General features: G+C 43.4%; 1 protein-coding gene across 4 annotated transcripts in view; it reads right to left on the reverse strand.

Annotated features, from left to right (window-relative positions):
* TBC1D30 (TBC1 domain family member 30) overlaps window positions 1–17,008 on the reverse strand; it is a 119,281-nt gene that overhangs the window by 49,230 nt on the left and 53,043 nt on the right. For 3 of the 4 annotated variants that reach the window (XM_024347705.3, XM_024347703.3, XM_054663112.2), the window contains 2 exons: window positions 1,499–1,560; window positions 886–951 (listed from right to left, as the gene is read on the reverse strand). Coding sequence is in view for 2 of the 4 variants with exons in the window: in XM_024347703.3 (XP_024203471.3) it covers window positions 886–951; window positions 1,499–1,560 (128 nt within the window). In the remaining 2 variants the exon portion in view is untranslated. Of the gene's footprint in view, window positions 1–885; window positions 952–1,498; window positions 1,561–4,354; window positions 4,742–17,008 lie in introns of those variants that run through there. The other variant, XM_003313629.6, reaches the window with a different exon arrangement.

Raw genomic sequence — 17,008 nt, forward strand, 5'->3', positions numbered from 1 at the left:
TATTCAATCCAAGAGGAATTCATGTAAGTTCAGCCTTCAAAATATGTCTAGGATTTCCAACTCCACTACCACAACCCTGATGCATCTGTTGCCTGAGCTACTGCAAGTCTCCTACTGGTCTCCCTACTTCAGCCCTTGTCTCTCATATTCTCAAGTCAGTACCCAGAGTAGCCCGTTCATAATAAAAGTCAGATCATGTCACTCCCCTGCTCAAAACTTCCCAGTGCTTCCTAGCTCACACTGAGCAAAAGCCCAAGACCTATGATAGCCTACCAGGTTCTCCATGATCTGCCACCCCTCAACCCACCACATTACCTCTATGACCCCCTCACCTATTGCTTCCCCCTTTGTTCACTGTGCCCCAGCCCCACCCCACCCCATCTTTGCTTGAATACAACCCAGATGCAAGATGCTCCCGCCTGAGGGCTGAGGGTGCTTGCGCTGGCTGTTCCCTCTGCCTGGAGTATCTCCTCCCAGGTACTTGCATGGCTGGCTTCTCACCTCCTTCAGGGGCCTACTCGAATGTCACCTTGCTATTTAAAATTCCACCTCCTTACCCCTTTTCTCCTAAACGCTCTTTATTTCTCTCTACACTTTATTTTTATCCATGGCACTTATTACCATCTGACATACTTTATATTTTATTCATTGTAAGCTCCATGAGGACAAAAAACTTTGGTCTGTTTTGTTTTTTTCCATTGCTATATCCCTAGAACCTAGAACATTACTTGGCACAGAATAATCAATAAATATTTATTGCATGAATGAATAATCAAGACAGGTTTTCAAGTAACTAAACCTAGAATATATTTTTTGACATTCCAGAGGCTCTAAAGAAGGGCAGTGATGATCCTTCTGTATTCTAGCCCTATGAGTCCTCCTTACCTTTCTCCTCCATTCCTTTGGTATTCCTGTGGATAGCCTGGCAACTGCCTTGAGAGCATCGTACCACTAGGAACAAAGAAGAAATCCCAGGAGGTGATCACAGTGACCTAGATAAGCACTTTGCAATCTTTTTCCCATCTTGACATTCATAGAATGTGCTGAAATTTGCACAGCACAATGGGGTAAACAGTCAAAGCTTCTTTCAGACAGAAGTGATCAGTCCATGGCTATTACTGTGCCACGTCCCACCCCTTGGGCACCCTTAACACATCTGTGACCCCTTTGCAGTACAAACAAAATGGTTGGGAAGCTCTGGTTAATAAGCCAAAATATATATTATGGGGTTCAGAATTAAAGACATTATGGTACAGGTGTGAAATTTATTCATTTAAAAATTTTTCACACATGTACCATTAATAGAAAGTGCAAAATTTGTCACTGCAAATATAAACCCAGGCCACTTGTAGCTCAAAAGCTACTTTACCTGAAATATTGTTGAAGTGACTCATCTTCACATTCATATCAAAGAATACGTTATTTCCACTTTGAGAATATATCTCAATGTGCCCTGTTGGTACCCCCAAAAGAAGAGTGTTTTCAAAACCAAAATTACCTGCTGAAAACCATTTTGACCTAAAGATGGCTCAAGAGTGAATTTCAACTTGGTATCAACTCCTGAAAGAAAAATACATAAATAGATGTTATTTTTGGAGACTATAACAAGTTATATCAAAAATACTAGTAAAAGCTTGATTCTACTGAATCATCACAATTTTTTTAAAGTATGTATCTTTACTAAATTTTAGTCAATTTTGCCAAAAGGTAAGCATATTGATTCTTAAAATAGGAAAATACCCTACAGCAATAGAAAGTGCCTTACTACATATGATGGTGGTTTACATAGATGCCTGGAGTACCACAAAAGCAAAAACAAAAACAAAAAATGACACCACAGGCTTGGAGTCATACAGTCCTCCATTCGACTTGGTTCCTAGACTGAAACAATTTATCTAACCTATCTCAGTCTCAATTCCTTTTCTTCTTTTTAAGAGATACAGTCTCAATATATCACCCAGGCTGAAGTATAGTGGCTATTCACAGGCACAATCATAGCACAATGCAGCCTTGGATTCCTGGGCTTAAGCAATCCTCCCACCTCAGCCTCCCAAATAGCTGGGATTATAGGCACGTGCTACCACGCACAGCTAATTTTTGTATTTTATGTAGAACAGGGTTTCGTCATGTTGGTCAGGCTGATCTGAAACTCCTGATCTGAAGTGATCCACCTGCCTCAGCCTCCTAAAGTGCTAGGATTACAGACATGAGCCACGGCACCCGGCCCCATTTTTTAAAGGAATTATTGCCCAAAAGTTCAAGGACCAAGAAATGCCAAATACTATCAATAACATTAAGTTTTACAAATTTCAAAAGTCAAATGATGGCATTTTTGTTTCTAAGATTGTTGATTGCAGATTAGGTGTACTAAAAACTTCTCCACAACTTCCACTTCTTAGTGGTTGGTATGAATAGGAGCAATCTTCAGAATTTATGAAATAATAGTAAGTAATCAAGTAGACTGGTCTTTTAAAATATATATATATACACGGAGTCAAGAAGCTGGAAAGAGATGTATCTGATTTTTGCAAGCCTGTATCAGTATGCAGGTGTTCTTGGAACCCTGGAAGAGCGCTGTAAATTCATGAGTTGGGTCCTAGGTTTCCAAAGTAAGCTGTGGCAGAGAATCCCAGGCATCCAATCAATGCCTTGATATTTCTTTTTAAAGCTTCAGGGCCATAACCATACTCTGCCTGGATAGATAAGTTTTTTTTTTCTCCGAAGGAATATTAAGTACCACATGGATCCGCCTCTCTCTGAGGTGGTTTAAACGAAGTCCTGCCCAAACATAGAACGGTGATAACAATGGCCACAGGAGTGTTTCCAGCCCAGCGCACACTTTAAGGCACGCTGAAAACAAGTGAGGTTGCTGTCCAGACGCGAGGTGCTGAATGGAGGAGCGTATAATCATGACGTTTGCTTGATAACAAAGACCAGGAAATTCGGTCCCGCGCTGACTTATTCTTGCCACACTACAAGGATTCCCTGTATGTCTGACCAATATGCTCTTCTGACTTTTCCGGGGCACCTGCTGGGCATCATGCCGATTGCCTTCTCATAGTGAAACCCAGCAGGGGTTAGTTGGCCAAAACCACAACTATCCTCTCATGATCAAAAATGAGCAAGAGGATTTAACTGAAATTGATTCGCCACCTGCATGCAAAAGCTTAAACCAGGTCACTTTCACCCCACTTTTCTTCTAACAGAATACGGGCAGAGAGAAGGTTTATGTTTCATCTGATAATCACAGCTATTCCGGATTCAGAAATACAAAACACTTACTTCTAACGTGGGAAGGAGATTTAAAAGAAAAAAAAAAGAGGTAAAGGAAGATGGTGAATAAATACTACAGCCTCTGCAACTAGACACTTCCTAGGGGAGAACAACAAAGAAACCACGAGGTTGGGAAAGGCAGCGCCGCATCCCACCCTTTGGGACTCTGCAGCTCGATTCTCCTGCGGCTCTACAGCAGGTCCCCAAGGCGCTGGCGCTGGGGGGCGGGGGCCGGGGACCGCGAACCCGCCTGGAATGCAGCCGGTGCCACTCCAGGGAACAGGTGAGCGCCAAGCACCAGGGAGAGTACAGCCAACTCCCTCTGCAGCCACTCCTTGCCAGAAACCTCCGTGCCCAGGAGCCCGCGCTAGGGCCAGGCTCTTAAAATCCCGGGGAGGGATGCCGGGTGATGGAGCCGACACGGAGTTATGCAGTCTGGAGAAGCAGGGATGGGTAAACACAGGCGGACAGTGGGAAGGGCCTTGCCTAGCACGACCAGGCTCGTTCCTGGACCTCACCTATGAAAAGGATCTCCTGCTGCTCCCCACTCGCACTCACAAATTACAGGCTCCAGTTCGAGCTGACCCCGGCACTCACGCTGAAGGGACTCTTGGGAAAATAACACCCGATTTTGCCTTTGCAGCCACTGTCTTCCTCCTCCGACCTCCAGTGTCAAACCTGTGCCACTCTCCGCCCCCACACACCTCTCGCAAGGTCTGGCTTCCTGCGAGCCTGGAACACAATAGGTGGTGCGGCCTCTGAGGGCCCGGGCAGCCACCCGCACTTCCCCGCCACGCGGAGAAAGCCGAGCACACAGGCCGCAGGGTGGGGGTCCGCGGGCAGAGGGTGGAAGCAGCGGGTTCTCCGCGCCTGGGGAGGCCGCTGCCCCACCCAGGCCCCCGTCTGCCCTCTACCCTTCCAGACCAATCGCTCCCTGCAGGTGCCAACGCGGTGCCCCGCACCAGGTGGCACGCGGACTTTCCCCAGAGCTCCCCGGCCTAGACGGAGTCAGGCTAAGGCAGAAGTGCGGGCAGCCCCGGCGCTACTTTACAGCGCCCCATCTGCAGCCCTGGGTCCTCACCCGGCTCCAGGGTGCACAGCAGCCGGGGCGCGGTCCGGGAAATGCAGCTGCGCTTCTTGAGCACATTGCTCAGGATGGTGCCCACGCCGCCGCCCTGCCGCTTCAGGCATCTCCCCCCGCGCCTCAGAGACCCGGTCAGCTTGTCCTGCCGCATCCGAGAGCGCCCCGGGCTCTGGCACGGCTACCGTCCGTCTCGGTCCCCGCTACCCCACTGGCTGAGCGGCTGAGCTCGCGGAGCTGGGTGAGTGTCTGCAGCTGACCGGCCCGTGGGAGCAGGGAGCGCACAGCCGGCTGGTGCTGGTGGGTCACGGGGACTTGCGGGGCACCGCGGGAGCCGCCGAGCGCAGGGAAGCCAGCAGGCATCTGCAGTGCGGAGCCTGCAAAGCTGAGGCAGGAGATCGCTCGAGGCGGGGAGGGCGGGAGCGAGCGAGCGAGCGCGTGGGAGACGGAGGCTGCGTGCCCGCCCCCAATCCCGGCACCGCCGTGCGCAGGCGGGGCCGCCCCAGCTCCCCCGCGCCCAGAAGCGCCAGAGACAGGGAGCCAGTGGGCGCGTAACTGCGTTCGGGGACCAAAAGCAGAAACAGAGATGTCCGTGCTTCTCCCAAGATCTGGGAGGGAACAGAGGGAGCACCAAGGGGCGCCAGTCTCAGGGGCAGAACACCCGTAAGGGCAAGCATCCTCTCCCACTTCCGAGCAGTCTCAGAAGGGGCCATGACCCAACCGCAGGCGGCGAGGCACACGCTTCAGCCCGAATTGCGTTGAATTATTTCCTGGCAGATTAGAGAGGCGCGGAGAAAATGAAGGAAAAAAAATGATTGTTTCTTTTAGAAAAATGGGCTTCCAGAAAAAAAGTGTTCTCTTTTCAAGCAGTATTAAAAAGTAATGTTCCTCATCTCTCCAGCCAGACTTCAGTAGTTCTGAACTATTGCCCATTATGGTTTAAAAAAAAAAAAAAAAAAGTCATTCTCAAACGTCAATATTCACCAATAGACTATTTACCATTAAAATGGATGAAAGAAAGGGTGTGGGGGGGGATATAAAGATACTTGTGTTTGCTAATATTTATAAAAAGAAACACTAGATGGATAAACCAAAAACAAATTAGAAAACTTGTATAGGAGAAGGAACATCGTGGAGGAGACAAGAATGGAAAACTGAGTCCTCTCTTGATGTGCCTCCTGTAGTTTTGGCTCTGGAATAACACTATATTAATAATATTAACAAATTAAATTTTTAAAAAACCAGGATGATGGAGCAGCATGCCTATAGTCCCAGCTACTTGGCAGGCTGAGGTGGGAAAATTGCTTAGCCCCAAGAGTTTGAGGCCAGCTTGGGCAACATAGCGAGACCCCATCTCTTAAAAAGACATAAAAATAAAAATAAATTTTGAAAATACATAAAATAGTCTGGGCACGGTGGCTCACACCTGTATTCCTAGCACTTTGGGAGGTCAAGGCAGGAGGATGTCTTGAAACTAGGAGTTCAAAGCTGCAGTGAGCTATGACTGCACCCCTGCATTCTAGCCTGAGCAACAGACCTAGTCCCTGACTATAAATGAATAAATTATTTTTAAATTGTAAAAGAAAACCCTAACAATTGAAAATTAATGGAAACAAATCAACCTAATGGACTATCCCACTTATAGCATAAGAACACAGAAAAAAATAATTCTCTCTTAAGTTGACATAGAACACAATATTATGACTGTACATCAACAGTTGTACATATTCCCAGAGCAAATAAAACTGCAAAGAAACCTTACATTTCATTCAGTAGTATTCTTGTTATTAATAATATTCATATTTCTTAAATTCTTATATCCACTACAGGATAAAGCAAATAAATAAGTATGCTAACATCAAATGGAGCCAAGATGTTTTCAGTGTAATAGAAAATATGTGTATAACCAAAGTAATTAAGTTTTCTTTAAAATATTACAATTATATATTTATATGGGAAACACTAGTATGAACTCATTTTTTTTCTTTTCAAAAAAATACATACATTCATTGAATAGGTTTAGAAGTAAGGACAACTCAGCAGCAATGAACACCCACAGCACCCAGGTTATGGTCTCTAAAAACCATTCCCCACTCAAAGGAACTAAGGCTCCTTTGAGGAGTGACTGATTCCAGGTTTGGGACAGAAAAAGTACAAGATGACCCTGAAACATTTTGATGAGCTCAAAAAGAAAGGAAATGTTTCACAATTAATGGGGTCAAGTCAAAAAGACACAAGAGTCACATAAATAGGCTCCTTCCTATTGGCCAAAGATGAAACAATTTGAACTTGAAAAACAATGGCTGAGCCTGGACAACATGGCGAACCCCCATCTCTACAAAAAAAAAAAAAAAAGCTACAAAAATTAGCTGGGCATGATGGCACACACCTGTAGGCCCAGCTACTCAGGAGGCTGAGGTGTGAGGATCACCTGAGGCCAGGGAGGTCAAGGCTGCAATGAGCCATTATCGCACCACTGCACTCCAGCCTGGGTGATGGTGAGACCCTGCCTCAGAAGTAAAAACAAAAACAAAAAGCAATTAATTGCTGGGTCAGGTGCTGTGGCTCAGGTCTGTAATCCCAGTGCTTTGGGAGGCCAAGGTGGGACAATCACTTGAGGCCAGTAGTTCAAGACTAGTCTGGGCAAAAATAGCAAGACCCTGTTTCTGCAAAAATAAAATAACTTAGCCAGGTGTGGTAGTGTATGCCTGTAGTCCTAGCTACTTGAGAGGCTGAGGCAGGAGGATCACTTGAACCCAGGAATTCAAGGTTACAGTGAGCTATGATTGGCCACTGCACTCCAGCCTGGGTGAGAGAGCAAGACCCTGTATCAAAAGAAAAAAAAATGGCTGCTATTGATTGAAAAAATATTGAATATTTTTAAATGCCTTCATAAAGATAGCCTAAACAAGCCAGAAAAAGAAGGCATTCCTATGACGCTTCCCAGAATTTGAGGACAATGTCAGAAATGGTGCAACCCTAAGAATGAGCTGTATAAGAATCTATTAAAAATGAGATGAGCCATCTGCAAAAGTAAAGCAGGCTAATAAAGGACATGCAAGCTATTCAGTTGTAGCTGCCTGGCAGAGGTAAAGATGCTTTCAAAAGGGCAGTACTCTTTGAAAAGGCATCACTTTAGAAAATGAAGTCACTGTTTAAGCTGGTCATGACTAATTGCTTGGCTTAAATTTCCCAACCTTTTGCTGCGAGCTCCGGTACGGAAATTCATCCTCCATCAACCATCAACTTTTTACAGTTTTGGTACATGTTTGTATCCTTCAGCTTTGTATTAATTTTAATAAGACACTCATTGGCTGTTGCAGCCTATCTCAGTTGTACTGAGAGCCATAGGAAGAGGTCTGATGCTTCCCTTTGACCAGTTTTTTAGAGGGCACAGTATACCCTGGGGCTGAAGATGGTGATGAACACCCGAAGTCAAAGAGAGGGAACTGGCAGGAGAAGGAAAATCCAGCAGGACAAGTTGGTAACTGCATGCACAGTCTCGTCTTCCAGACCTCTCATACGCTCAAATCTTAGAGGGTTTTGTGTTCTATTTTAACAAGAGAGGCTATTCATGCTCGGTTTCCATCACTAGGCAAGCCAAGAGGACAAGCAATCAGCTCTGTTCTACAACACTGTCTCTGGAGTGGAGAGGAGGACGTCCTGCCCCTGGGGCTGTGACATATGCCACTCAGACCATCCAACTCCCTTTGGCTCTGACGTCATGCTCACCAAGCAAACTTTGGATTGTCATTTGATTTCCCATATAGACTCTGCTGCAGCACAGAGAATATACTGACCAGTTAATAGCAGTCAATACCCCTGAGTTCACTCACCAGTCAGTAACCTGAAGATACCAAATTTCCAGACTGCCAAAGCTGACATCTAGACTCTAGGCTGTCAACTCACCCATGTGTCATGACTGATAAAAAGACCTCTCTTTAGATTCTTCTTTACTTATAATACTTTTCTTTACTAGTAGTGACAGAAGCTTGTTTGCTTGCAAAAGGAACATTCAATTTCACCTCTTTTAGATCTATTACGAGGAAAATCTAACTCTGTTTTTAAAATAAAATTTAAGAGTTTCTGCTATGATGGCAATAAACAGCAAAGGAATTAGATAATATTATTTTGTTTACATTGGAGAGGAAAGTCAGGACTGCCAACTTTTATAGCAAACAGATAATTACATGAGCACTAAAACACAATACTCTAAAAGCAGTGATGGCCCAAGCCTAGTATTATGTTGATTGTGTGACTCACAGTTTTTTATTTCATGTCTGGAATATTGTTTTCCAAACGTGAAAGATGTCATCTAAAGTCAACTTACAGAGAACTCAAGACAGCATGGACTTTGCCTGAGAATCTCAGGAGCCAGGCCAATTTACCATTATTCTTTACTAATCAAGCTTTACCAATCAAATAATAGTGAATTCACATTTGGGCAAATTATACACTGCCACAGTCTACAATGGTTATGACTTATGCTGAATTTAGGGGAAGGAAGGCTTAATGAACACTTCACATTGGATGAGATAATGTTATTTGGATTGCTAAAGAAAATGAAGGCTTTGAGGAAATGCCGCGAATGTCGCAGAGCTAATAACCTGAGGACATCCCCCACAGATGTGAGCTCCCAGGCTGAAACAAAAAAAAGTATGGACCATTCGGCATACCCTGCATCTTCAGGCCTACATGCTGGGAATGAGGTTTCCTTGAGAGCGAACTTTTCCTTTAATGGGAGAAGAGGGAAGAAGTCAGTAAGAAAAGAAAGCCCAACACAAGGAATAAAAACTACGTCCCAAGGGGCTTCCAGAAGGGGAAGTGGGTCTGAGACCTGTGATTTCCTAATGCTGCTATTTTTTTTTTGTTTAACAGTAAAGTCTTAAAATAAAAAGGGCCTACGTGCTTATCTTCAGGGACTGACAATTACCAAGAGAAAAGGCCCTGGAAGCCTGCTATGAGGAGAGAGAGACCACAGGGAGCCAGCCTGCTCTGGGGAAGTGGGCCTGGAACTCATCTGTACAGCTGCAGAGTTCCCTGGCAGGTGCTGATGTGCACACAAGCTGAGCATCAGAGATCTCATCAGACCAACAGATCTAGTGCTGTCTCCCATTGGGCAGGAGATGGGGACATTTTGCACCTGTGATAATAAAAAGAATGGAGGTCTGGTGGCATAAAAGCCACTCTTCCTCCTCTCTCCTCAACGCAGTTTTTGAACATGTGTAAACAGCTCCTGAATAGTGAAGTGGCGTCTGCTAACCAAACAAGATCTGTGGCCTTTTCTACAAGAAGTTAACACTTTCCTCAGATCTACTAAAGTAGGGACTTAACAAGTAGTTCCTTCAAGGCCGAGTGCAGTGGCTCATGCCTATAATCTCAGCACTTCGGGAGACTGACCAGCCTGGCCAACATGGTGAAACCCCATCTCTACTAAAAATACAAAAATTAGCTGGGTGTGGTGGCGCACACCTGTAATCCCAGCTACTTGGGAGGCTGAGGCAGGAGAATTGCTTGAACCTGGGAGGCGGAGCTTGCAGTGAGCCGAGATCATGCCACTGCACTGGCAGCCTGGGTGACAGAGCGAGACTCCATTTCAAAAAAAAAAAAAGTAGTTCCTTCAATTCATTATCCAAGACAGAGTCCACAGACTATGAGCATTGTAACAGTTTCCCCCTCATGACAGAGATGAAGGGGCAGGGCAGCAGGAGGAAATTGAGGGGGAAGAAAAAAACTTTAAAATTATTTGACAGATCACATTACCTACATGGGACATTCTCTCTTTATATGATTTTCTTATCTTAGTCATAAAAATAACTTCTCTATTTAAATACAGGCATCCTTTAAGACAATCAGGTGTAGCTTTTGTATTTTGTTAATTTTTGAGAAAGGACTCTATCAAGCATGGAACAGAGAGGCTTTAAAATTCCAACACCAAATCACACTCAGAATGTCATACAGAAATGTACTTATTAAAACTCTGCTGCCAGATCCATGTAACCTTAGATGCATAACTAACCAAAGATTTTAGATCTCATCATATTCTTCTTGTCGTGGTATTTCCTGTTAAGTATTTTCTTGCTTCAAAATGACCGAAACTGACTCACTACTACTTGAGCTAGATTGATATTGACCATATAAAGACACCTTTATATTTCTTTTATTCATTCACTTATTCATGAAAAAAATCATTAATCAGATGCTGTGGGAAAGGCACTGTACTAAGAACTATGAGAGAGAAAATTATGAACACAGTACATACGCTACCCTCAAAGAGTTTACAGTTGGCCAGGTGCAGTGGCTCACGCCTGTAATCCCAGCACTTTGGGAGGCTGAGGCGGGCAGATCACGAGGTCAGGAGATCAAGACCATCCTGGCCAACATGGTGAAACCCCGTCTCTACTAAAAATACAAATACTAGCTGGGCGTGGTGGCATGTGCCTGTAATCCCAGCTACTTGTGAGGCTGAGGCAGGAGAATCACTTGAACCAGGGAGGCAGAGGTTGAGTGAGCCAGGATTGCGCCACTGCATTCCAGCATTCCAGCCTGGCAACAGCACGAGACTGTCTAAAAAAAAAAAAAAAATAGTTTACAGTTTACTGAGTGAGTAGTGACAAGGACACAAGGATTGTGTGAAAGGTCCTTTAAAATACTATGTGAATAATTGGAGAGATACCATTCTTGCTACATCTTAAGTATTATATATGTTGCAATGTTTTCCCAGAGCTCCATTTCATTGAGCTATTAAATTTCACCTGAAAACAGGCCAAGGACAAAGCTCATGTATGCTCTTCTTACAGTTGTGGTATTCAGCTCTTTAGTTCCACATCAGGAATAGAACTGGAAGACTCACACTCATCACTGCAGAAGATGAAATAACTGTTTAACCTGGTCATGATGAACCATTTAGCTGGGATTCCCCAACCTTACACCAAGCCATTCTAAGATTTTTTTTTTTTTTTTTTTTGGTAGAGTCTCACTCTGTTGCCCAGGCTGGAGTACAGTGGAGGGATGTCGGCTCACTGCAACCTCCAATTCCTGGGTTCAAGTGATTTCTGTGCCTCACCCTCTTGAGTAGCTGGGATTACAGGTGCATGCCACCATGCCTGGCTAATTTTTGTATTTTTAGTAGACATGGGGTTTCACCATGTTAGCCAGGCTGGTCTCGAACTCTTGACCTCAAATGATGCGCCTGCCTTGGCCTCCCAAAGTGCTGGGATTACAGGCATGAGCCATGTGCCAGGCCCAAAGATTCTTTTGACCCTGTTGAGGAGAGGTATGAAAGGAGAGGTTTCTCATATCTATTGAGGTAGATTTAACTTAGAAATGTGTCCCTAGACAGGAGAAGGGTGATGAGTTCGAATGTAATATGCTTGATTTTGGTGATGACAAGAGGGAAGTACCGGAAGAGGAGAGAGATTGGAATCAACAATAATGTTGGTTTGGCAGGTCTGGAAGCCTTCGCTCTCCAGGTTGAGTTCATTCAGAAGAAACAATGTAGAACGTGTGGGCCAATGAGGAGACGTGTGAAGAGACAGAGGTCAGGTCATCACCCCTGGTGAGACCCTCCAGGAGGCAACGCAGCAGACAAAGGTTAGAATTCTGATGCCAGTACTTGCTTCCTCTATGTCCTTGAGCAAGTTACTTAATGTCTGGGTTTCAGTTTCCTCATCTTTAGAATAATGATATTTGAGTTACGGTGAGAATTAAATGACATAATGAAAGTCATGGCATAAAGCAGGCGCTCAATACTGTCCTTTGATTAGTGCTTGTTGTTGCTGCACTAGAGGCTAAAATGGCGCTGTGAGCAGTCATCCCAGAGGTCTATCCAGCACAGGACCCAGATTCTGACCCACAGGGTGAGTCTGACTGGCCAGGATACCCCACTGAGGTCTTCGCCGCATACTCCTCTAGTGCCCTCACTCACTTGGTAGAAACTGTGAAATTAGTTTTGTGTTTGCTCCAAAGGACTAAGTTAGAACTGCTAAGTGGGAGCTGTGGTGAGGCAGATGTCAGCAAAATTTCAGAATGCTCTGTTGGGCATGGTGGCTCACACCTGTAGTCCCAGCTACTTGGTGGACTGAGGCAGGAGGATCACTTGAGAGCCTACGATTTCAAGGCTGCATTGTGCCCTGATCACACTACTGTACTCCAGCCTGGGTGACAGAGCAACACCCTGATAGAAGGAAGAAAAGCAAGAAAGAAGAAAGGCAGGGAGGGAGGGAGGGAAAGAAAAGAGAGAAGAGAAAGAAAGAGAAAAGAAAAGAAAGGAACAAAAGAATGCTGTGACTGTAATATAACATCCAGCCTCAGGAGATCATAAATGTCCTCTGCTTTGGAGTTCTCAGGCAAAGGCTGCAAGCCCAGCAGTCGGGGATGCTGTGAAAGGACATTTAAAATGAGGTGAGGCCAGACTAGCAATACCAGTAGAGCAGCTTCCAACCCTAGAATTCTCTGAGACCAATTTAACTGATATTCAGACAGTCTTATTACTCTATTAGAATTCCTCAATCCAATATAAATGTTGGCCAACAGCAATGCTTGGACAATACAGTTTGAGTTGCTGTGTTTTCAGATAAACTGAAATTTAAACAAAGAAATCCTTTTGGTGTCAGTCCTCGTTAAGAATATTTCTACAAGGTATTACACTCTCTTGACTTAAAAAGAGTATTCTGGGCCTGGATGCCGGGGCTCATGCCTGTAGTAATCCCAGCAGTTTGGGAGGCCAAGGCAGGCAGATCACCTGAGGTCAGGAATTCGAGACCAGCCTGGCCAACATGGTGAAACCCCATCTCTACTAAAAATACAAAAATTAGCCAGGTGTGGTGGTGCATGCCTATAATCCCTGCTACTTGGAAGGCTGAGGCACAGGAATCGCTTGAACCCGGGAGACGGAGGTTGCAGTGAGCCAAGATTGCACCACTGCGCTCCAGCCTGGGCAACAGAGCGAGACTCCATCTCAAAAAAAAAAAAAAAAGTATTCTGAACAAATCAAATTTTCATATATTTATTAAGAACCTTAGCCTGAGCAACATGACAAAACGCTGTCTCTACAAACACTACCAAAAAAATTTGGCCAGGCATGGTGGTACATGGCTATCATACCAGCTACTAGGGAGGATCACCTGAGCCCAGGAGGTCGAGGTTGCAGTGAGCCATAATCACATCACCATACTACCAGCTTTGGTGACAGAGTAAGACTCTGTCTCAAAAAAGAAAAAAAAAAGAATCTTACATTATCTTTACATCGTTATTCTCATTGTTTAAGAGTTCAAGACAAGTATTGGAAGTTCATGTAATTAAGCTGAACCCAAGTCATCATCTGAAATATGAAAGTTTAAAAAATATATTTATGCATGATTGTATATGTGCATATAAAACTAAATGCTTTATGAGTTTTTTCATGAATTTATTTCCTTGTGATTTCTCTACGGATATATTTGTTATATTCCAATGCAATGAGGTGCTGCTACAGTAGTCTTACTTTGCAATAAATTTAAAGTTTAATTTTAAAAATGAAAGTAGAGACGCAGGATTCTTCACAGAACCTCCTTTTGAAAACGTCTTTTTTAGTAGCTAAACTTCATAATTCCTGCTTCCACATTTGCTTTTCTATTATTGCTTTTTCTAGAAACACCATAAAGTAGCTGCGAATTTTATTTCTTAAAATGAAACTTATTTTCAAGGCAGTTCAGAGAACCAGAAAGAAAAAAATGTGAGCCAAAAAGTCATACTAAGCAGGTTAACTCCCACGAGTAAAATTAAGACCTGTGTAAAGAGAATTGGCATTGTATTTCAAAAGTCAATATTAAAAAATTGACTCAAAAGAACATTTAACAGAATTATCAAATGTTTTCCCTTACTATGTTCTAGAGATAAAGGTTAACAGAACATTCAGCTGTGGTTGAATCATAGAGGAGTGAACGTAAAGAGATTTCAAATCACATCAGCATCTACATGAAAAGGAACGTACATGTCTCCTGAATTATACAGGTGACAGATATTTGGGGATAAGAGGAATTTAATGGTATGTCAGTCACTATAGGCCTCAGCATTTCAAAAGGTAGCATATCTGGTGAATTACTTTCACTTTTATCTTTACCATCATAAATATATAAGAATCCACCAGTAATAGTGGGCTCTGTTATGGTCAAATTTATGTCTTGTTTTTGAAAGTCAATCTCAAGTTTTGGTAGTAGAGAAAAACTCCTAAGGAAGCAGACAGCTCTTAATATATACACTTTCTATGTTCTCCTTCTCTTTTAGAAACAGTATAAGCGTGGCCTATTATACTCATGTACTTAATATAGCAGTGCCAGCACTGTTAATTACCACTGTCTTTAGTCCGTGCTTACAACAGAGTGTCACTTGGCAGTGCATCAGTATGGCCCAGTGCCAGCATCAATCAGATATGCAAGCTCCTCAGGAGGACAGATTCTATCTTTTTAAAAAATTACTTCTAGTTTCACTAGATTTTAAACCTTCCTGATACTTGAAAACTAAGTACCCACAGTGTATTTTTTAAAAATTCAAAGTAGTTTTTTAGCACATGACCTGATACAAACTAGGCTCCCAGTAAATTTTTTTTTTTAATTTTATCTATGGCACATGAAGAATATCAGATTGGGATCCTGCTGATTTGACATTTAGAAATGGTACCTTCCTGGCCAGGCATGGTGGCTTATACCTGTAACCTCAGTACTTTGGGAGGCTGAGGCAGGTAGATCACTTGAGACCAGGAGTTTAAGACCAGCCTAGCCAACATGGCACAGCCCCGTCTCTACTAGAAATACAAAAGTTAGCTAGACGTGGTGGCACTCGCCTGTAATCCCAGGTACTCAGGTGGCTGAGGCACGACAATCACTTGAACCTGGGAGGTGGAGTTTGCAGTGGACCAAAATCACACCACCTCACTCCAGCCTGGGTGACAGAGCCAGACCCTATCTCAAAAAAAAAGTACCTTCCTTAACAACTGTATTCCAAATGGTACACTTCTCCACACACCCACACCTGATTCATCCACGCCCTTGTATTATTCATAGGCAGTCTCTTTCCTCTCAATACATCATAAACTGTGACACAGGAACTAAGTCGTACTCATTGTTGTATCTCTCTCCTCCCCTGCCTGCAGCTAGCATGGGGCTCCGTGCACATTTGACAGTCAGCATGAACTTTAAAAAGACAGAAAATCATGAGCTCATCATGTCAAGAACGAAGCCATACCATCCCACTCATTAGAAAAGGACTTTTTATCCAACTACAAGAGAAATTAGCAGATGTATTTACAAATGGTTATTTTGACTAAGATTTACACCACGTATTAAAAAATTCAAACACTATTCTTAATCTCCCTGACAAGTTTCCAAAACATGTGATGCTCAAATGTCACATGTTTGCTCTACTCATCAGGTGAAAATGCTCTTGAAATTCTAGATATAATGGCAGTCAGCATAGAATAGTAGCTAAAATGTACAGCTGCCTGGGTTTGAAACCTGGCTCCCACAGTCAGTGGCTATGTAAACTTGGGTAAGTTCATTGTCTCAGTTTGCTCATCCAGAAAATGGGACAGCAAAAGTGCCTACTTCATAGGGGTTTTCTTTTGTTGTTGTTGTTGTTGTTGTTGTTGTTGTTGTTGTTGTTATGGACTCTTGCTCTGTCGCCCAGGCTGGAGTGCAGTGGCGCAATCTCGGCTCACTGCAACCTCCACCTCCCAGGTTCAAGCAGTTCTCCTGCCTCACCCTCCCGAGTAGCTGGGACTACAGGCGTGCACCACCACACCCGGCTAATTTTTGTATTTTTAGTAGAGACGGGGTTTCACCATGTTGGCCAGGCTAGTCTCAAACTCCTGGGCTCAAGTGAGCTGCCCATCTCGGCCTTCCAAAGTGCTGGGATTACAGGCTTGAACCACCATGTCCAACCCTACAATATTTTTAAGGACAATTAAACCTACCTTACAACATTTGTCATAGATTACCAACAATGCCGCCAGGTCACCCAAGCTTCTTTGCTCTTTAATTTTGTTACCACCCAATTTGACCTAGAAATTTAATGCAAGATCACTCCAGGAAGCCCATAAAAAGAACGTTTGTTTAAACTGACAAATTGCTCCAATTTTTCAGCATCTTGATTTTTTTAAACATGTTACTTGAGAAGAATGAGCTACGATGCAGACAAGCCAACCCTTTCCTGCTCTTCATAAATTAATAAAGCCCCAGCATTAATTACTCCGTAGCCACTGGCTTTGCAAGATCACTGCAAGCAAAAAAAAAAAAAAAAAAAAATCAATCTTTCACAGCAAAGTTTAAGTGAGTAATTTTCTTCTCAATTGTTCTATTTCTCCAACATCATAGCTTTTTAAATAATGCATGCAATTTTCTAAAATTTGGTTCAACCATTTTTTTTAAAGTTTACCAAGTGCAGTCCATCATTTATGAAAAAGGTCTGGTCTTTAATACATTTTCATTATTTGCAATATAAATAGGTTTTACAATGTATTCTACATTCCTACACGTATTAACACCAATTCTTCCAGTTGTGGCTTACAAATATATCGTGGGAGGAGAAATAGTTTGTCCAAAAACAATTATTTTTATAAGTTTGTTGATTTGCCAGGACTATATTTGCTAACGGAGATGCGCAAATATAGGAGGAGGA

This window comes from Pan troglodytes, chromosome 10, assembly GCF_028858775.2.
Source record: "Pan troglodytes isolate AG18354 chromosome 10, NHGRI_mPanTro3-v2.0_pri, whole genome shotgun sequence".
Lineage (NCBI taxonomy): Eukaryota > Metazoa > Chordata > Mammalia > Primates > Hominidae > Pan > Pan troglodytes.